At 35.7% G+C, this 20466-nt stretch overlaps 4 protein-coding genes and 1 long non-coding RNA gene across 5 annotated transcripts; 2 read left to right on the forward strand and 3 right to left on the reverse strand.

Moving 5' to 3' along the window:
- The first annotated feature begins 252 nt into the window (after positions 1–252).
- On the forward strand, positions 253–1937 carry LOC125192396 (carnosic acid synthase-like). The gene is made up of 3 exons (XM_048089936.1): positions 253–1134; positions 1200–1373; positions 1500–1937. Exons 1-3 carry the CDS (start codon positions 253–255, stop codon positions 1935–1937), a joined length of 1494 nt encoding a protein of 497 aa, XP_047945893.1.
- A 7514-nt stretch (positions 1938–9451) lies between these two features.
- On the forward strand, positions 9452–13510 carry LOC125196742 (condensin complex subunit 2-like). The gene is made up of 13 exons (XM_048095356.1): positions 9452–9700; positions 9789–9890; positions 10429–10546; positions 10748–10818; positions 11059–11119; positions 11269–11469; positions 11587–11879; positions 11973–12117; positions 12202–12449; positions 12533–12563; positions 12676–12815; positions 12920–13030; positions 13110–13510. Exons 1-13 carry the CDS (start codon positions 9452–9454, stop codon positions 13308–13310), a joined length of 1971 nt encoding a protein of 656 aa, XP_047951313.1. The 3' UTR covers positions 13311–13510.
- A 1284-nt stretch (positions 13511–14794) lies between these two features.
- LOC125195551 (putative ubiquitin-conjugating enzyme E2 38) lies at positions 14795–15674 on the reverse strand. The gene is made up of 2 exons (XM_048093690.1): positions 15669–15674; positions 14795–15427 (listed from the first exon to the last, which is right to left on the reverse strand). The coding sequence occupies exons 1-2, from the start codon at positions 15672–15674 to the stop codon at positions 14795–14797; spliced, it is 639 nt and encodes a 212-aa protein (XP_047949647.1).
- Positions 15445–18776, reverse strand: LOC125191865 (serine/threonine protein phosphatase 2A 59 kDa regulatory subunit B' gamma isoform-like). The gene is made up of 2 exons (XM_048089292.1): positions 17243–18776; positions 15445–16140 (listed from the first exon to the last, which is right to left on the reverse strand). The coding sequence occupies exons 1-2, from the start codon at positions 18398–18400 to the stop codon at positions 15781–15783; spliced, it is 1518 nt and encodes a 505-aa protein (XP_047945249.1). The 5' UTR covers positions 18401–18776; the 3' UTR covers positions 15445–15780.
- Positions 18777–19753: 977 nt separating this feature from the next.
- Positions 19754–20466, reverse strand: LOC125197546. The gene is made up of 2 exons (XR_007172093.1): positions 20327–20466; positions 19754–20035 (listed from the first exon to the last, which is right to left on the reverse strand). It is a non-coding gene; the product is annotated as an uncharacterized LOC125197546 (long non-coding RNA).

Below are 20466 nucleotides of genomic sequence, written 5' to 3' on the forward strand. Positions count from 1 at the left end.
ATCAAGAAGTTCCATCCATAGTCTTGTGTGTGTAAGTTAATAATTTCGGAGACCAAAAATCTCGAGTTCGAGTCCTCCGTGGCGCGACCTTAAATTAATATTCATTTAACCATCAAAAAATATAAAATAAAACGAAGTACTCCGTAGTCTCAACGGCGCAGAATTAAACTAATGTCGTAGTACTATAATAGACAGTATTATAAATAGGAGGGCGAGGTAGAAAGAAGAAAGGCCTGCAGAAAAAAGAATATAATGCAAGTTAACAATATTCTTGCTTGGTTGGGGTTGGCAATGGCAGCCGCATGGGTGGTCCACACTAGGTGGTTGGACCCATGGCGGCATCGGCGTGGACTTAGGTTCCCTCCGGGGCCGCCTTGTCTCCCGATCCTGGGCAATGTGTTGCAACTGGGGCGGAACCCGCACAAGTCCCTGGCTGAGCTCGCCAAGCGGTACGGCCCCTTGATGTCCCTGAAGCTCGGGACCCAATTCGTGGGAGTGGTCTCGTCGCCGGAGATGGCGCGGGAGATCCTGCAGAGACAAGGCCTCGTTTTCTCGATGCCGTTCAGCGCGGAAGCGGTGTGCGTCCTGGGGCACGAGCGCATGTCGATGGGGCTGCTGTCGACCGCCTCCGCCCAGTGGCGGAAGCTCCGCCGCATTTCGAAGGAGCACCTCTTCTCTCCCGCGGCGCTCCAGGCCAGCCAGCACCTCCGGCAGGAGCGGCTGCGGAAGCTGGCCGCACACGTCAGCGAGCGCTGCGGCGCCCCTATGAACGTCGGAGAAGCCACGTTTGCCACGATGTCCAACCTCATGTTCGGGACGCTTTTCGCGATTGAGATCGGGAACAGAAGGGATCTGAGGGAGCATGTCAACTCCCTCACCAGGCTCGCCGGAGCTCCCAATCTCGCAGATTTCTTTCCCTTGCTTGCTCCCTTTGATCCGCAGGGACTCAGGAGGAACCTCACTTATCATCTCCGGACTTTGATGGCACTCATCCAAACCCTAATCGATCAACGGTTGCAAGCCCGGACCGCCTCCGATTACCACAGGACCAATGATTCTCTTGAAACCCTCCTGGACATTGTGCAAGGAAATGAATATGATTTGAGCATTGAAGAAATCAAGCATATGTTTGTGGTCAGCATATGATTCTTCTTTCTTTCTTTCTTTTCAATGCTAACTCCTTTTACTTTACCCCTCAGGACCTGATCATTGCAGGATCGGATACAAGTGCAGCCACAGCAGAGTGGGCCATGGTAGAATTGCTACTCCACCCCGACAAACTAGCAAAACTCAAAGCAGAGCTCAACAATCTTCTTGGAGACCAAACTTGCATCCTCCAAGAATCAGACATCTCCAAACTCCCATACTTGCAGGCATGCCCACACTAGCAACTTCAATTAATTCGCATCGATCCTCGGGGTTTTGTATGAATCGTTTTGCAAAATTCCATATCATCGTTATAACAATTTTTCGAATGTATTACTAAATTTTACTTGCAGGCTACTGTCAAAGAAGTGCTCCGCTATCACCCAGCTGCACCCCTGTTAGCTCCCCATGTAGCCAAAGATGAAACCAAGATAAATGGATATGTAATTCCCAAACATGCAAAAATATTTATCAATGCTTGGGCTATTTCCAGAGATCCCGCCATATGGAACAATCCGGATCGATTTGAGCCTGAACGATTTTTAGATAACGATATAGACTTTGGAGGGCATCATTTCAACCTAATTCCATTTGGTTCTGGACGGAAAATTTGTCCAGGCATGCCACTTGCTAGCCGCATGTTGCACTGCATGATAGCAACACTGTGTCATAACTTTGACTGGAAACTCCAACAAGGGACTGAATCCAAACAATTTCAAAGAGAAGATGTGTTTGGACTAGTATTGCAAAAGAAAAACCCTCTTTGGGCTATTCCTATCAATAAGGTTTGATCCATATGTATGGTTTTATTGCCTAAATACATAAACACTTCTGTAATAATAAGTGCTTCTAGCTCATGTAAACTACTATGACAAATGTATGTACTAGTATTAACACCTTTGCTATGCTAGGACATAAAAATTTCAAGTAATAGATACAAAACATAATAAATATAAAGAAATTATGAATTTAATGAAATGTGAAAATTTTAAAAAACAAAAATATACTTATCTTGTCTTACTCTAATCGGAGAATGTACTACTCCCAAATGAATGAAATATCTATACAATTTTAATTTATAATCTAAGTGGAGTAAAAACAATAAAAACTAATGACAAAAAGAAGATATGTAACTATGATAAAAGAATATGAGTTAATTAGAATAAGACATACAGTATAAATAAAGAAAATATGTGTGAGTAAAAATGTTTATTGACAGTGCTATGGTAGTCATTAATCCAAATAAAAGGTAAATCAATATATAAATTTAATAGCTTAATTAAAAAAATTAATTTGAAAAATATATGGAATATTAAACATATCCACATTAAATATATGAATAATTTAAATAATAAAAATTTAAACTTCTTTGAGAAGTCAAGTTAGAAAATTAGTACTATCCAATAATCACATTTTATACATGGTCAAAGACTAAATGAATTTAAAAAATTTAAGACTTCATTGAGAAGTCAAGTTAGAAAATTTGTATTATCTAATCAGTTGATTATTTATTTCTTCTATTTAATTTCAAACTATATATAGTCAAAGACTAAATGAGTTTTTGATATTAGAAAGAATAAATCTTACTGCCTGCCACATATACGTATAAAAAGTAAATATCACTTAAAATATAGATAATATTTTATGCATCTTTGTTGTTTTGAATAATGTAACAATTTACACTTCTTTATATTAAGAAGTTATACAAACTTTATAAGTTAAGTTTAATTTTGAATATGAGTATAATTTAATCTAAAAATTTAGTAGTATTGTTTAGCTTGTGTTATTGTTTAGCTTGTGAAGCATCTCTAAATTGACAAACAATTTTATACAATTTTAAATCTGATATGAGTGAAATAAATAAAATATAATAGAGAACAAAAATGAGATAAAAATATTTATATTTAAGAATATACAAATAAAAACCCAATTTAGAGAAGCAACAATTTATAAAAGCCCAAATATTCACTAAACAGATTTTTTATTTTACCTTTCTCCCTCGCGGTGCTGCTATGCCTTACTTGCCATGACCGCCGCCTTTCTCTCCTTCTCGCGGTTCCACCTCTTGGCCACCCGGCTTGAGGACTCCTCCACGCCACCCAACCGCCGTCGCCGGTCACCCCTCTCTCTCGTAACTCTCAGGTAGCGGGCTTGCCGGTGTGCGAGTCCAACCGCCACCGCCGTCGGCTCTCCTTCTCTTTATTCCGTTTCCGCTGCCGTTGGCCCTCCTGCACCGCTGCCGCCGTGGACCTACACTCCACTAACTTTTTCCACTCATTTTTTTTCATATTTCTTAAAATCCGTGTCAAATCAAATTTGGACAACATTTTATGGAAGGGGGGAGTATTTATCTGTTATTGTTGTTAAAAAGTGTAACAAAAATACAATCCTGAAATCTGATTGTTATGTGCACGTGTGACAGTATATTCGTTGTCTTTTTTTAGTACTCCCTCCGTCCCCATTAATTGTTCATTTTTTGCCATTTTCGTCTAATACTCATTAATTTTCCACTTTTACTTTTTACCTTAAATAGTAAGTGGGCCTCATAGTCCTATAACTCATTCCACTCAAAATTTATTATAAAACTAATATATAAAAGTGAGACTCATATTCTATTAATTTTTCAACTCACTTTGTTTTATATTTCTTAAAATCCGGTCTGAATTAAAGTGGACAATTATTAGGAGACGAATGAAGTGTTGTTAAAAAATAATAATAGAACAGACAATATCTTTAAATGCAGAATGGTGTGTGCGCATGTGACTGTGTGATTACATAGCAATCGGTGATAACACTAGTTTGGTATTAGTATAATGGAAAAGCTTAGAAAAGGTTTATTAAGTTAACTTAAATAGAAAAGTTTAGATGACTTTTTAATTACTACCTCCGTCTCTCAAATTTTGATACAGTTTTCTATTTCGGTCCGTCCCCATATTTTGACACACTTCACTTTTTACTATTTTTTTATAGTGGACCACATATTCCACTAACTCATTCCTACTCACATTTTATTATAAAACTAATACTTTAAAAGTAGGACCCACATCCTACCAACTTTTTCAACTCACTTTCCATTACATTTCTTAAAACCCGTGTCGGGTCAAAGTGTGTCAAAATTTGGAGGACGGAGGTAGTACAGTGTATGATAAAATATTAAGCCATTTTAATTAAACTATAAATAATATCAAGTGCTACAGTTATATAATTTTATCATAATTATACTAAAAATAGTAAAAGTGTAATAAAACATTACCGAAAACTATCTAAATAAGGAAGTAGCATGTCATTGACGACAAGTGGTAGGGAATTTAGTTGTTAATTTAGAATTAATTTACGTGTGATTGCTTCAAGATGAATCGTTAGTCACATTGCTTGTAAATATTTTAATAAGTATTTGCCTTTATTCATAATTTTTAAATATGTTTTGAATTATTAAAAAAAGTATTCCATATTGTTACAAAAAATGACGGAGCAAGGATTTTATTTTAATGTGTTTGGGGCAACCCATTGTTAATTTAATAGCTCAAGTCTGAAATTTTTGTGACCAATATCTAATTTTTAACTAATTTGTCTTTATTATCAAAATATTGCAAAATAAATATAATAAATAGTGTAGTGAAAAAGTAAAATTTAATGATTAATAAAAAAATTAGAAAACACATGTAAATCATATAATTAAACAAATGGCACATAATTCTTCAAGTTTTATTTTTTCAGTATCTCAGAAATGAAGATAAACAATTTCAAAGTAGGTCTACTTATCTACTAATATTATTTTAATTATTTATTACTTTATTTATAATATTTAATAATTTTAAATTAAAATCAGTTTAATATATAGGACTTGAATAAAGAAGAGACAAAAATCTCACATAGAGTGAGAGAAGGAAAATCGGCGCCTCACAAAGAGGGACGAAAATTATCAGTGTATTCCCACTGTCTCTCATTTATTCTCCTATTTATTAAGTTACATATTGAGCTCAGTTAGTGATATATTTGGACGCGGGCCACACCTAATTGGTTTTTAACTAATTAAATTGAACCTCAATTTAATTCAAACACAAATTGAATATTATTATCAGTCACTACAGTAATTATATTGACTTATCTATCCAAATCCGAAATTATAAGTAATTTTGGTTTCCTTGCTTAATTAATTACTTTTCGCACTTAAGATGTAAATATCCATTAATTAATTAATTTCTGCTACTGATATAATCAATTAATATCTTATTTACTTCGGGAATGGATTCAATGAAAATATTTATTTATTATTCATGGAATAAAATTCTAACTGGCTAGGTTGCAGATAATAAAACTTTATTTAAAGTTTTACTTGAGGATATTATCAAACTATACTTGGGACACGACCTATCCTAATCTAAAGTGCAAGTTTGGTGAAAAGACCTTAATGCCCTTTTTGGAGGGAAGAAAGATGAGGTGTCTTCTATCCAAAAATAATTTTTTAAGACAAGAAAAATTGGACAAATAATAGCTCAATAAAATGCTAACTTCTTCAAGAAGTTTTAAAACACATTTAAATAGTGCACTACCATTAACTTTTTTTATAAATAAGTCATTAAATTTATATATTAATTAGCTTTATATTTGAGTTAAATTGGAATTATGCTAGAGATTTTAGTTTGCCTTCCATTTGTTTAGGTTAAAATTGAGATTTAATCATTTATTGCAATACTTTTTCTCTGAATTAATTCACAAGCTAAACAAAAACACATATATGTAATGCTTGCAATTTTCATCCCATATTTACTCAATTGAAGTGCTTAAATCTTATATTATAGTTCGCCTCTAAGTAAACAATATTACTAAATTTATAGATTAAACTAAGGAATAAGATGAAATTATATATTATTTAAAATTAAATCTAACTTATAAAGTTTGTATAATTTCTTAATATAAAAAATAGTGTAAATTGTCACATTATTCAAAACAAACAAGATGCATAAAATATTATCGTTATTTTAAGTGAGAGTAGTAATTTACTTTTTATACGTATATGTGGCGGGAAGTAAGAAATTTATTCTTTCCAATATAAAAAATTCATTTAGTCTTTGGTAATGTATATTAAGTTATGCTACGGTCTGGAATTAAAAGAAATAAATAAATAGTCAACTAAAATATGATTATTGGATAATACAAATTTTCAAACTTGACTTCTCAAATAAGTTTTAAATTTTTATGATTTAAATTATTCATATATTAAATGTGGATATGTTTTAATATTCCATATATTTTTTTCGAATTAATTTTTTATAAATTAAGCTATTAAATTTATATATTAATTTACCTTTTATTTGGATTAATGACTTGCATAGCACTTTCAATAAACATCTTTACTCACACATATTTTCTTTATTTGTATATCTTATTCTAATTAATTCATACTCTTTGATCATTAATCACACATCTTATTTTTTTCATTAATTTTATTGTTTTTACTCCCTTTAGATTATAAATTAAAATTGCATAAATGTTTCATTCACTAGGGAGTAGTAAATTCTTCATTTTGAGTGAGACAAGATAAGTGCTGGGGTTTGGAGCCCCTACACAGCGGAAGACTTGTACAAAACAAATAAATTAGACACGGATCTAGTTGACCGATTATGCGATTAATCAATTCACATGTTAAACAGATAATTGCATGCTAGAACGCAAATAATTCATGCTTAGAAAATATAAATCCTAAACATGATTTCTACGGTTTAGAGTTACCGATATTGATTCTCCAAAGAATCGTCGATTGCTCGCGCCTTCTCCACGATGATCTTCAATACTAGACTGGTTCCCGAACTGTATCTCGATATCAGGGTGGGCCGATCTTATCAAAATACTAGGAATCGAATAAAGAAGACAAACCTTTCTCACGGAGGAGGAGCTGAAAAACTCACGGAGGAGAAAATCATAATAAAAAAAATGTCTCCTACTCCTTTTTAGGAGTAGACGTGTTTTTCATTCTAAAAATCATTAAATCTGTCTCTTTTATTCTCCTATTTATATTAAGTTCATATTGGGTCCAGTCAGGGATCTATGGAAGGTTTTGGATATGGGCTCCCCCAATTAGCTTTTTACTAATTAAATTGAACCCACAATTTAATACAAGCTTATATTGGAATATTACGAGTAGCCACTACAGAAGTAATATTACACTCCTTATCCAAATCTGAAATTACAAGTAATCCGAGTTTTCATTATTTATATTATTTAGTTCCCGCGCTTAAGATATAAATGTTCATTAATTAATGTCTGCTATGGACTTAATCAATTAACATCTTATTAATTCCAAGAGTAGACTTAGCAAGAAACACTTATTTACAGTATTATTCATAGAGTGATAAAACTCCAACTGGCCAGTTTTCTGAATAATAAAACCTTGTTCGAGCTCCTCTTAAGGACATTATCAAACGAGACTCACCTCGCGCACGATTCAACATAATAGCAATCCTAACACCACTAGATATTAATCACCACTACCCAATATATCAGGATTATTGGGTTGCAAAAAACCCGCACCATTTGATAAGTCAAAGTAGTGCATAATCAATACCGTATGCTTAATGCTAACGTACGTAGATTAAGAAATAGTTATTTATCAAGACCTAGTCTTTCAGTAGATAGCATAAAGACACGTCTTGCTGTTAGATCCATTCGAGTGCTATACCACACCAACGTCATCTTATTTCGAGTAAGGCTTAGAAATAATCGGATTGACATTGCAACCTTTCACGATAGGTAGTCTAAGTCTATCTGGGTTGTGAAATTCTTCTTTTTCTTTTGGAAAGCATTGCATAGAACCTGATTGTGTTACCTTAAAGTGGACGTCGCCCACAACCGTCTACTAAGCAAAAGACTTAGACTTTGTTTGCCTATTATACATTTAAATGTTTACAAAACATCTTATAAATGCACAAACAAACACAATGTACTAATATATTGATTCTATTCGTGCGAAACTGTTCGAATAATACTGAATCGGGTTAAAAGTGGATTGTAGAGTTTTACACATACAAGCAAGATTCTATTCGCGCGAAACATGCTCGAAACATGCTTTTCAGTATACCAAACCTAACAATAAGTACATTTCTGTTTTTCTAAATCTCCATGTTGCTTTCAATTCTTATTTTCTATATATTTATTATATTTTATATTCATTATTTGAAACTCTTATGTTCCGTGCATAACTCGGATGTTAATACTAGTTCAACATAATAACAATCCTAACTCCTCTAGATATTAATTATCACCTTCCAAAGAAATTCAAGTAATATACTTATTTGATTTTAATATGTGGCCTAAACATATTAATATTATAGACGAGGAGTGATCAATTACTAACTAATTAACAATCACAAACTAAGATCAAATCTTGGCCTATTAGATTAAGAAATTTAGTGGTTGAAATAATGTCACATGTATTATATTTTAAATTAAAAAAATTATTAAATAAACTTAAAGAGTATTAATGTCAATTCTCTCTCATTAAAATTATCTCAAAACTTTAAATTTAAGTAACTCTCTCGATTTAAATTATTTTTCGCAAAAAATATATTAAATTAAAGATAATTTTATAAGGATTCCAACGAGATATCAATTGCATATGTTCCGACGATATTCGGATAATGAAATTTGATAAATTATATTTCAATTTTCTCATGTTGATAAACTGATTTTATCAGCAAATATAACAAAAAAATCTCAATATAGTGTAGGTAAAATATAAATAAAACTGTGTTGATATTTGTAATACACTATGTTAATATAAAAAAACGCTCACAAATATTATCATATTACCCTTTGATATTTTATCTATTATTTATTGAAATTTGTGAGCTTTAATTTCATCCATTTATTTCAAAATTCAAGGATGTATATTTAGTTTTTATTTTGGACTGTGGTATTATAAGCATTAAAAGAGGACCCATCATGAATAAATATGATAATATGAACTATAACCTACTAAAATAATACTTTAATCTCTAAATTCTGTTATATTCTTAATACTATTAATGTGGAATTTAGTACGGAGTAGTATAATATAGCTTGCTAAATTAAAATAGATATAAGACAAATTGATTAGTAAATGATTGTATGAAAATATTAAATAGCAAGATTGGGAATGACTTTGGATTTATTTCTAACAAGGTAAAAAATTGAAAATATTAAATTTTGTTAATGAACTTTCTTTTTTTGAATTGGATTTGGAACTACTCCTAATATTTAAAACTTTTACTAGTAATTATTCATAATTTTCTCTCTACGAATTCCGGCCGCCGTCTGCAACCGGAAAATGGGGGAATCCTTAAGCCCAATTTCGAAGCAAAGAGCTGCATTTTCCCCAATCAAGAGCCCGCAGTTTGCAATCGGCTCCAACGACGACAAGCTCGAAAGGGCTCAGGCACGTGCGGCACGTGCCGCCGCCATCCGCCGGAAGCCCACCGTCGTCTCCACCTCCGTCTCGCCTGAGGCCGATTCGTGCCTCGGGAAAGAACAGATCCTCGATTTGTTCCACAACTGCATCAAATTAGCTAGCGAAAATGTCCGCGCTTTTTCGATTTTGAATTGTGATTTTTTGAATCTTTCGAATTGATTTCTAATTGGCGATTGTGTTTATCTCTGGCGTGCAGAAAATTAATCAGAAGAATACTTGGGAGCTGAATTTGATCGATCATCTCTGCGAGATTGTTAAGGTCGAAGAAGAAGATGATACTGAAACCAATTTCCAGAAGGTATTTTGTTTTAAATCCCTAGTTTGGAGCTATGCTTTGATAGTGCATTGGATTTTGGGCAATTCATTGCACAAGCATTCAGTGATTGGGAGAAATTGAGCATCACTTTTTAAAACAATTTGAGAGATGAAGACTTAGTTTTGTTTAATCAAGTGTTCTGGACTAAAACGTCAGTTAATTAACGTTGAAAATACGAATAAGAGAAGCGTAAGTTAGAAAAACCAGTCCTTCATCACATAGGTTAAGAGGATTGTAACATGATTATGATTATTAAGTTGAACAGGTCAAAAGGTCAAGTGGAATTTTTGCAATGATCGAACTAGTTTCTGTAACTTGACGATGATCGTGATTGTGGGGAGAAAGCTTTGCAATTTGTTTATCATCGCCTTTGAGTAAAAACGTGATTCTGGTTGATGTTGAATGTTCTTCATCCATACTCTTTAGGAAGCAAAAACCACATATTTTCTTTGGATTCTTCTTGTTGATATTAGTTGCATTCAGTAGTATCTGTAACTTCAACTGTATAACTCTACTGTAGGCTAGTTGTACACTTGAAGCTGGGGTTAGGATTTATTCAATGAGAGTGGATTCTGTGCATTCTGAGGCGTATAAAGTTCTTGGAGGAATTAATCGGGTTGGGCATGCAGATGAAAAAGGTGAGCTTTCACATACCTTCATGGTTCCTTTGTTAATTGTCTATGAGTTTTCCTCCTCTTTTCAGGTTTTACTACTTCAGTTTGACTGTCGGTATGTGGATGAAATGTAGTAGAAAAGAACATTTGATACCAAATTCACATCATTTTGTGTATCATCTGGTTTTGGTATGCTTCCTGAATCCTAACACTTTATTCATACAGATGCTGTCGAGGATGGCAATGTCACTGCTGGACAAGGGGAAAGTGATGAGAAGAAAGAGCAAGGGAGAAAGGTTAAGTGTCTGTCTTGTATTCTGTACTCCTGCAAAGATAGTTCACTTTTCCTTTTCACACCTATGTAGATATGTTTTTAAAGTATTTTTAAATGGCTTAAATGTCAAAAAGCTTTTGTACCATTGACTAGAAATGGACTTTAATTTTGGGAGAGATGAAAAAGGAATGTGAAGTATTAAGCAGTTGATCAAGTACGTTGTTATTTGAGTAACCTGTGCATTTGGCATTTATCAATGCAGTTGTCACCTTTGTCAACGCTGGAGTCATCTTTTGCCGCCATAAATGTAAAGAAATTTGATGGTAAGTTGCATCTAGTGGTTACTAATATTTATCAATTAGTTCTCGTAATATCTGGTGTTATTATTCTCTCTTCTGATGTCTGAATGGCATTTGGTGTGTGTTAGTCACTTAGTCTATATGTACTCATGACTTTCATTTTCTTATTTTAGTTGCATTTGCGGTGGATCCTCTCTACCATCAGACATCAGCACAATTCGACGAAGGTGGAGCAAAGGGTCTGTTGCTGAACAATCTTGGAGTTTATGGTAACTGCCAGGTCCTTTTTGATTCATTGGAAGTACCTGGGAAGTGTTCATCTCCCGTGGCTCGAGATGAGGGTGCTCAGGTTATTGATCTGTCTTTTGCTAGTGGTAAGTAATGCTGCAGACTGGATTTTCCTGCAAGGATTTTACCTTTTCTGTTTCGTTTAATAAAAATGGTTGGTTTGGACTTGATACCTGTTGATTATGTTGTTTAATTTTGTTCAGAATGCATTGAGCAGATGGTGTCGGATATGCTTAGCAGCTCTGAAATATCTCCTAGCCTTATGGCTATAGTGAATCAATTGGACACAGATAACCGAAGACAATCTGAGTCAGCTTCGTTTGGGCAAGTTAATGAACCTCTCGACAGGGATGATGATGATGATGGTGTATCTGCTGAGACGTTTGGGGGCTATGGAGCTTGGGACGATGATCATGATGACGAAGCAAATGTGATAGACGAGGCTACTGATAATCAGGACACAACGTTCCCAAGCCAGAATGAAGCTCCCTATGTGGTAGATATATTGTTGCTTCAACCTCCTCACCTTCTTTTGTGTATTTCAAGTTATCAGAACGAAAAATATGTGACAGCATGCATTACTTTGCAGGGTGACGAACAGTCATATGTGTATGACCCCGATGAGGATGACAGATCCAAGGAGGTTGATAGCTATTTGTTTTTAAGTTTGGGGTTTTCAACCAAGCAAAATTCTTGGGCAGGTCCCAATCACTGGAAATTCCGGAAAACTAAAGGTCTAGGCTTCACCATGCACCCGAACTGGCTTTTTTTTCCGGCTTGTCTCTTGCTTTGAAATTAAACGCTGACTTCTTCTGCAGAACCTGAGGTTCCAGCTGAGGAAAGTGGATCACCAAAGTTGAAGAAAGCAAAAAAGAAGAAAGCAGATTTGGATATTGATTTTTCAAACACTGTCGATACTGACATTTCGCAAATCTTTGATCCTCCAAAGAATCCGAAGTCGTTATTACTTCCAGCAAGTAGAGCACCCTGCAACACCAGACTTCCCGAAGATTGTCACTACCAACCAGAGGATCTTGTGAAGCTATTCTTGCTACCTCATGTTTTGGTATACTTCATATAGCACACTTACCTTTTCCATTAGTGTGAGATGATACAATAATATCCATTTTGTTGTACTTTTTGATGCAGTGCCTCGGAAGGACTAGAACGAAGAAACTTGGTAAGTTTTACTGTTATGCTTTGTATCCTAGCCAACCATAAGAAAAACATCTTTGCTTGTTCATCTCTTTCATCACATGCTGAGGTAGTGAGACACTAATTATTGTGGTTAGATAATGAAAATCAACAAAGAGATGGGTTTGAAGCAACGGCATCTTGGGGTGATGGAGATGATTTTGGTGGTGGCTTTGATGACGGACATGCTCATAGTGATGTTGAAGAGACAAGCACCCTCGTTTCTCAACCTCGACAGGTTTGTTTGTCTATCACCGTCTCTTAATCAAACTATGCTAGCTAGTAGAAGTAGTAACTTATGCATCATCTCTGTGTCTTATATACGACTTGATTCGTACTCAGGTGAGCAAGATTGAGGTTCAGTACGATAAAACATCGAAACAAGTTGATGTTCACGCGCTAAAGGAAACACTATGGGGCCATATACAACAACTGGATCAAAGCCCAGTTGAGGTAAAGTAGTTTACATTTTACTATTTTAGAGACTGTTATTTCCATCACATTTGTAGTAACACATACTCCACTTTTTCAGGAAGAGTCTATCTCCTTCAAGCAAGTGTTGGCTAATTTCCCAGATAGCTGCAGAGCAGCACCATCGATTAATGACATCTCGACTCATTTGTGCTTCATTTGCCTCTTACATCTAGCGAACGAGCATGAGCTGAGAATCCTCGGCTGCCCCACCATGGACGACCTCACCGTATGCCTCAAACCCTCAAACCTGACTTCTTAGCATCGTCTCGTTTTGTGATAAGTTATGGATATGATTACAAAAACAAGCTTAATTCTCAAATTTTAAATGATGATATTGTCACTCTACATCAATGGAAGCTTTTGTGTCTCGCCATTCAAAGAAAGAAAAAAACTTTTGTTTCTCCGCTTTACTTCTTACTGAGTAGACTAGAGAGGTGATGAATTCAGTGAAATTTGGAATTTTGTGGAGTGTGGACAACAAATCAAAATCCTTCTCCTTAGTGAGTGACTTAAATCCAATTTCAATATTAGGTCCATTTATCTTTTTTATTAGAGAGAAAGTGGTGCGTTACGGTGACACCACTCTTAAAGTGACAACGTGATAATAAGTACTAACATGCAATATGCAATACGTGTGCAAGCAATATGTGATACACATGTAAGTAATTCGACATATGATTCAAAGCAATATGAGATACGAAATCAAAGCACTATGGTGACACCATAGTTAAAATGACAATCTAGGCAACCAATTTGCGATACATATGAAATATTCTGCGATACTTTGCGTATGGTTTCAAGCAATCTGTAATATGAAATCAACGATAATCAAGCAATCTACGATACACAGGCAAACAAGTCTGCCACGTGGCAGGCTAATAAGGTTGAATCTGCTCCTAAATCTAACGGTTGTCCTTGGTGGTACATTGTCATCAATGAACTTTCACATGAGAAATAATAAAACGAGTATCTTTGAATAAGCAACCATTCATCTTAATTACTCCCTATGTCCACAAAAAATAGATAAGTTTTACTATTTTGGGCCGTCCACTAAAATTAGACTAATTTTAAAAATGAAAAGTTTTAAATTAATTCTAATTGTACTCATCATTCCAAATGTGGACTCCACAATACGGTAACACTACTTTCAGTTTCACCGTATCTTTCCTCTCTCTTTCTTACTTTACCAATTATGCATTACAGCTTTGTCTATTTTTTTGGATGGAGAGAGTATGTTAATTGTAAGATACTCCATGTAAAACCAAGGTTCAGAAACAAAGGAAAAAACGCTTATCTTTGAGTAGCTATATTATATCAAAACATATATACATATAGGGTTTTGATCTATAAAGACCAGATTTAAATACAAAAACGCAGAACAAAGTCATACGTAGGATATTTTTAGGTCATAGTTAGTTTATTTATAGGTCATGCTAACAAAGCATGACCTAAAATGATCTTAACATGAATTATTAACCATTAGATCATCTAATCCAAGGGCTAAGATTTGGGTTGCATTTTTGGATTTAAACACATCCTTATTTTGATCATCTCCCTATGCATATAAGTATAAAAAAACACACAAGAAGGTTACCTTGTGCTGTGCATGATCAAAACATACAATTTTGTTGGCAAATTAAATATAAACTGTAATAAATTGTATGTTAATGATATTGATCTAATGTTTATGTGGGAATAACAATCTAACACTTACTACTAGTCAAGATGACATAAAAAGAATGCCTAAACCCTAAACCCTATTGCACTACTCTTCACTTGTTTCTTTTTCCGAATCTTGTTGCGAAGAAAGCTAGAGATTCTACCGAGAAGCCCCTTTTTACGGTGTTCATCCTTCTTCTCAGACTCGGCTGTGGTAGCAGCAGCGATAGGCTTGGCTGGAACGGGAATGGAACGGGAGGCGAGGGCCTGCTCAAGCTGGCCTCGAATCCGTTCCAAACCGATCTTGAAATTTGCAGAAACGGCAACGTTAGGAGCTGAAGAGGATGGCGACGTCATGCCTAACTCGCCAGCCACCACACGGCCCTGATGATAGCGATCGATGGCTTGTATCAACGGGGCAGCACGCTGTCGAAAATGCTCAACCACAAAGCCCTCAAAATTCTGTGGCGGGCGGTTGATGATCTTTTGCATAGTGGTGCAGGAGAGGATGAAAGCATTCTCGTTGTAGCGATTGGAACGCTTTGAGTTTTTCGTGTTTTTGAATGGCGCGAAGGCAGGCTCGTTGAAGTAAGGCCTCGAGTTCAGCACGAGGCCTTGGATCGAGACGAGGAGCTGGAGAATGGTGGATGTTTTAGTCCACCTCTGTTGCTCGGTGCCTCTCCATGTGTTGATCAAGCTCAGGCAGTATTGATTTATCTAAAATTCAGATAATATTACCATATAAACACTTTGCAAGTAGAATTACCATCTGATGCATACATTACAAATAGTGATCATCACACCTCTTCTTAAATTACAAAATGAACATATTTTTTTCTGCATCAGTGATTAACGTGGAAAAAATTAAATAAAAAATGGACGTTTAGTTTCAGGAAAACTAAACCCTCAACGCTAAACCTCGAAGCAAATTAGACGAAAACGAATAAAAGAAACATACCGGCATCTCCAAATATTCACCTGCAAATACGAAAAAATATGATCTGGTAAGGATCTTGGTTGGATCTTTATTTCTTGCCTACAGCGTTCGCTGCTTTGAGGAGTCGAGCGCCTCAGCTCCCTATAGCGACAGAGGAAGGGAAAATGGACACGGGCAGAGGCTCGTTTCTGAGGGGTTTGGCAGCGGCTATGTCTTCCAACCGTTTCCAGTTTGATACTCGTCTTTCCAGCATTTCCTTCTCCTTGGCTTCGTATTCGTTGAACTTGGCCAAGCACTGATCAAAGAACGATTGATCAGCATCCATGAATACCTTGCGCACGTTCCGTGTCAAACTCTTGACAGCGTGGTTCCAGTGACAACGGATGCTCTTCTCAATATACGGGAGTACTATAGGGAGTATGACATCTTGGTTTTGAATGATCAAACTTCTTATGTTGTCGTTGTTCCACAGGAAGAGGGCACGCTCAGCTACCTGTCAACAAGATTAGAAGGAATTTCATTACATTACAGGAGCAACTGATCACGCTTATCGTATTATACTGACCACTATAAATTGTTCCATACACAACGAATCAACGATTAACCAAATGAGACAAATATGATGATTTCTCGTTATTTCTCATTGATATTACTCTAAAAAATCATGATTGTGTCTGTTCAAAACGATGATTGGAAAAAGATTAATTTCTTATTGTATATTAGCAAATCCCTGTTTAGATTAATCAACCAAAATCGTCAGATCAATAGAGCAAGAGAATAAAAGCTCAAGCCATCTAAAAAATGGCTAGATACTAACTCGAGCTAGAACATCATACCAATAATCCCAATCTGATCTTTCTTGTATTCTGGAAGAAGAAAACGATAAAAAAAACAGAGTTTCGAAATGAGTTTGTGCGTGTGTGTGTGTGTGAAAGAAAAGCATAGAAGACTATGTGGAAATGTAGTTAAAGAAGGCAGCTTAGGCCATCCACAACCCACGTCTTTTAACCGTCCCTTCCCTTCCCTTCACTATTCATGGGCCCCACATCTGTATATCATATTCCCTTGCTCAAACTTTTCTTCTAAATGCTAATAGAGTAACCATTTCAAATCTGTATATTATACGATCTTCTAATCTGCATGCCAAGAACTCATATTTATGCTACCACTTTGCAAATCATTACCCAAATCAAGAGGGAGCAAACTGAATTCCTAGATTCTGGATTCAATTTTCTGCAATCATGAATTTACATGGTGCTCTAAGCTAAGAAATATAATCAAATTAATCAAATTAAATATTCCCTTAATTCAAGGAAACCATTAGACCATGATTGTGTGCGATAAAAAAACTAGAGATAAGAAGTTAACGGAATTCAATCTGTATGCGATATTCCCCCTGCTCAAACTTTCTTCTAAAACTTAATGGAGTATGCAATCAATATATCATGTATTCAGAAAAAAAATGGAAATAAGCAATATGAAATAAATTAAGCAGGAAAATACGAGATTCTAATCGCATGCCAAGAATATATTTTTATGCTTCCACTTAGCAAATTATTAACCAAAACAAGTGGAAAAAATGAGATCAGCACCACCTGAAAATGGAAGCTATTGATGCAGCGGCCAATCTGATGGAACAAAGGGACCATCACACGTTGAAACTCTGGAGCCAGCGTAGTTTCCAACACTTCCTCCATTTCACTGATAAACATAACCTCCTTCGAACTATTAGTCACAGGCCAGTACTTCAGAAGACCTCTGATCACTGTATCCGCAAGCTTCACATCTTTCTCGACAAATTGAGTTACACAATACGACAGCTGCTGATGATACGCGCACATTTGCTTCGGTTTATGAAGTGGAATCAACGCACGCACAAGAAAAAGCTTATGCTCCTCCTTCAGAGGCAGAGCAAAGCCATTAATAATACTCCCTAATATCTCCAGCAGCTCCGCAATCCCATTATGCTTCTCCGACTCAAACATGAAATGGTAGAAAATGTTATTGATCGACTTCCTGATAAACGGCCTATGCACCATAAACTTCCCGTATATACGATGCAGAATCGTCTTCAAGTACTCCCTCTCCCTCTGATCCTCCGAGTCAAAAAGATCCAACAATCTCAGCACGAAAGAATGATCAATGTATCTCTTGGCAAGCTTCGCATCCGTCTCGGAGGAGGACACGAACCTCAGGAAGAACTCGTACACGAGCTGGAGATGATGCCAAGAAGGCTCCAAGACCGGCTCGTCATCCTCCGGATCATACACTTCCCCCACCAGCTTACTATCCGGATTCATAGAAGGCAACGCCCTGAACAGATTCGCCACCAGCATCTTCGTGATCTCGTTCATCACAATCTCACTGAACTTCGAATTCACCAACGAGAAATAGTCCAACAGCTCGAGGAGCAAACCCCTCTTCGCATCCTTCTCCTCCATATGCAAAGAGGAGTCAGTGAAATCAAACACCACACAGCACAAATTCAATTTTTTAATGAACACACTCTGCCGTTCCGAGCTCGAGGCGTCGCTCAAGCTCGGCAACGCCTTGCAAGCGGAGACGTAATTCAACAATGTAGGGCTCCCGCGCACCGTAGGCGCCAACGGGGGAGACATGCCATTGCTGGCCGGCAGTGGTGGGCCCGGATTCACCGAATTCGGATTCAAATCGAGAATTGAAGCGTCGGAATCGAACTGAGACTGCTTTGGGGATTGTTTCTTCGGAAGCTTGCCGAAAATTTGCTTAATCATATCTATACAGGCGCAGAGCCTCCCAAACACTATGCTAAACAGAGAGCTGAGCCATGGAAATGCAATCTAAACAGCCAATTCATTCTATTTCTACGAGCATTGGTCGAATTCATCGAAATTGGTCGAATTAATCGAAATTGGTGGAATCAATAAAGCTCGTACCTTTTTGCATTCGATTACAGTCGGAAAATCTCACCGAATCAATTCAGATACAGAATTTTGAATTGCAACCGCGTAAGCATCTGGCAATGGCGAAATCGGAAGCGATGAAAGGGGAAAGTGATGATTTTTTCCTGGATTCAAAACCCTGAGAGGAAGGGATGTTAATTTTGATAATTGGCAATATTAAAAATGATTTTTTTACAATTATTTGGAAAATAAAATTTCAAGATCTATCCTATCGATTTATGATTATTGAAAATACTTGATTATTATGTGAAATAAATCTATTATAGATATGATCCCAATCTAATCATAACACTATTCCAAGTAGATAAGCTCCACAAAATTCTCATTTACGTGCTATGTATGCTACACACATTATTTTATAAAATTATTATCAATATTATTAAACTTTTACATTCCATTAAATTTAATTAATTAATTTATTTAAAATGTCATAAACAAAATTAAAATATGGGTACTGTCATCTTAGTCATAATTTAACATTTTTCTCTATTATTTTATGGCAAATAATTCAATCATCCCAGGTACTCCCTCCATCCTTTTTAGTAGATGTAATTCTTTTCAATACGAAAGTTAAAAGAAAAATTATTTTAAATGAATTAAGTAAAATGTGAATAAAGTAGAAAAGAAGAAAAGACACGGAGATAAAAAGAAAGTAAAATAAAAAGAGTAAAATACTTTTTGCTTAAAAGAAAATGACATGTTACAATCTAAAAAGGAATACGACTTAGCTACATAGGGACAAATAGAGTATAATTAAAGACGTGATCAACCAAGTATATTAAATGATAGTATTTCTTAAAGAGAGAAAATTGTCAAAATAATAATATAATTAACTAATTTTAAAAGTTGCAAAATCTATCAAAACTAAGCAATAAATGTAAGAACTCAAATCACATGACAATGCCTAAAGGTTTAAATAAAGAATCTCTCTCTCTCTCTCTCACACACACACACACACACTTCACAGTTTAGCAGAAGGCATTATAACACAGCCATGACAAAGCAAGCAAATTAGAAGCATAAATGGCTAAAACTATCAAACACAACAAACATGAAACACCATAGATTTTGCATTCAGCAAAACTCAAGCAATTCAGCAAATCTAGGATTCAAAATCTAACATTTGTAACAAAAAAACAAGAAGCAAGTCGACACATTTTCGAATAGACACCCTCTGCATCCTAATAAAGACAACGCTTCGTGTGTTTTTAGCGCTCCATTCGCGTTCGTGCACACGATAAGGAGGCGAAGAGTTAAATATCTCAAGTCAGTGCAGACGCGGTAAATAGACAACGAAGGTAGCCATAGATATCCGTGGGAAAAAGCCGCTGTCACTGTACAAACAAATATGCTAGAGCTACTATGTGCTGTGCTATGCAAGAAATGGGCACAACCTCGTGATGCCTCTGTACCAACGTGTCACCTCTTTCTGCGCTTCGGCTCCACCTAGTAATGAAAATCGAAATGCAGTGTCGCCAAGTTAACTTCATAACATGAATTTCATCAGTGGAAAGGCTAATTTGTAATGTGCACAAATTGCAAACACGATGTTTTGGTCGTTGACGACATATAGCACAATGACCTTATCTAGCTATCATTGTCTACATCTAAATTGAATCGAGAATAAATCAAGGTTATCTTCTGACCGTTGTCGTATTATAAACATATTCGAAAGCGGAAAGCCACAATACATAATATCTTAATCACTCCAATTCAAAATAGAGACGCTGCTCGTACCTTTCTCTCATCAGCAGGTGACACCGGAAAAGAGTTTAAAGACCTTTTGGCATCATCATCGGATGAACAATCAGAGCATAAGAAATGGTCCAATTTCTTCGCTTCTTCAATGGCCATGCCCATACACGAAGGATGAAACC

This window comes from Salvia hispanica, chromosome 6 (genome assembly GCF_023119035.1).
Source record: "Salvia hispanica cultivar TCC Black 2014 chromosome 6, UniMelb_Shisp_WGS_1.0, whole genome shotgun sequence".
Classification (NCBI taxonomy): domain Eukaryota; kingdom Viridiplantae; phylum Streptophyta; class Magnoliopsida; order Lamiales; family Lamiaceae; genus Salvia; species Salvia hispanica.

What these genes read in the sequence shown, in the direction of transcription:
- LOC125192396 (XM_048089936.1), top strand. Translation starts at nt 253, where the DNA reads ATGCAAGTTAACAATATTCTTGCTTGGTTGGGGTTGGCAATGGCAGCC. An exon ending in AAATCAAGCATATGTTTGTG is followed by an intron (nt 1,135 to 1,199) that starts GTCAGCATATGA and finishes TTTACCCCTCAG; the next exon opens with GACCTGATCATTGCAGGATC. An exon ending in CCAAACTCCCATACTTGCAG is followed by an intron (nt 1,374 to 1,499) that starts GCATGCCCACAC and finishes TTTTACTTGCAG; the next exon opens with GCTACTGTCAAAGAAGTGCT.
- LOC125191865 (XM_048089292.1), bottom strand. Translation starts at nt 18,400, where the DNA reads ATGATTAAGCAAATTTTCGGCAAGCTTCCGAAGAAACAATCCCCAAAG. An exon ending in TCAATAGCTTCCATTTTCAG is followed by an intron (nt 16,141 to 17,242) that starts GTGGTGCTGATC and finishes TCTTGTTGACAG; the next exon opens with GTAGCTGAGCGTGCCCTCTT.
- LOC125196742 (XM_048095356.1), top strand. Translation starts at nt 9,452, where the DNA reads ATGGGGGAATCCTTAAGCCCAATTTCGAAGCAAAGAGCTGCATTTTCC. An exon ending in AGAATGAAGCTCCCTATGTG is followed by an intron (nt 11,880 to 11,972) that starts GTAGATATATTG and finishes ATTACTTTGCAG; the next exon opens with GGTGACGAACAGTCATATGT. An exon ending in GAAATTCCGGAAAACTAAAG is followed by an intron (nt 12,118 to 12,201) that starts GTCTAGGCTTCA and finishes CTTCTTCTGCAG; the next exon opens with AACCTGAGGTTCCAGCTGAG.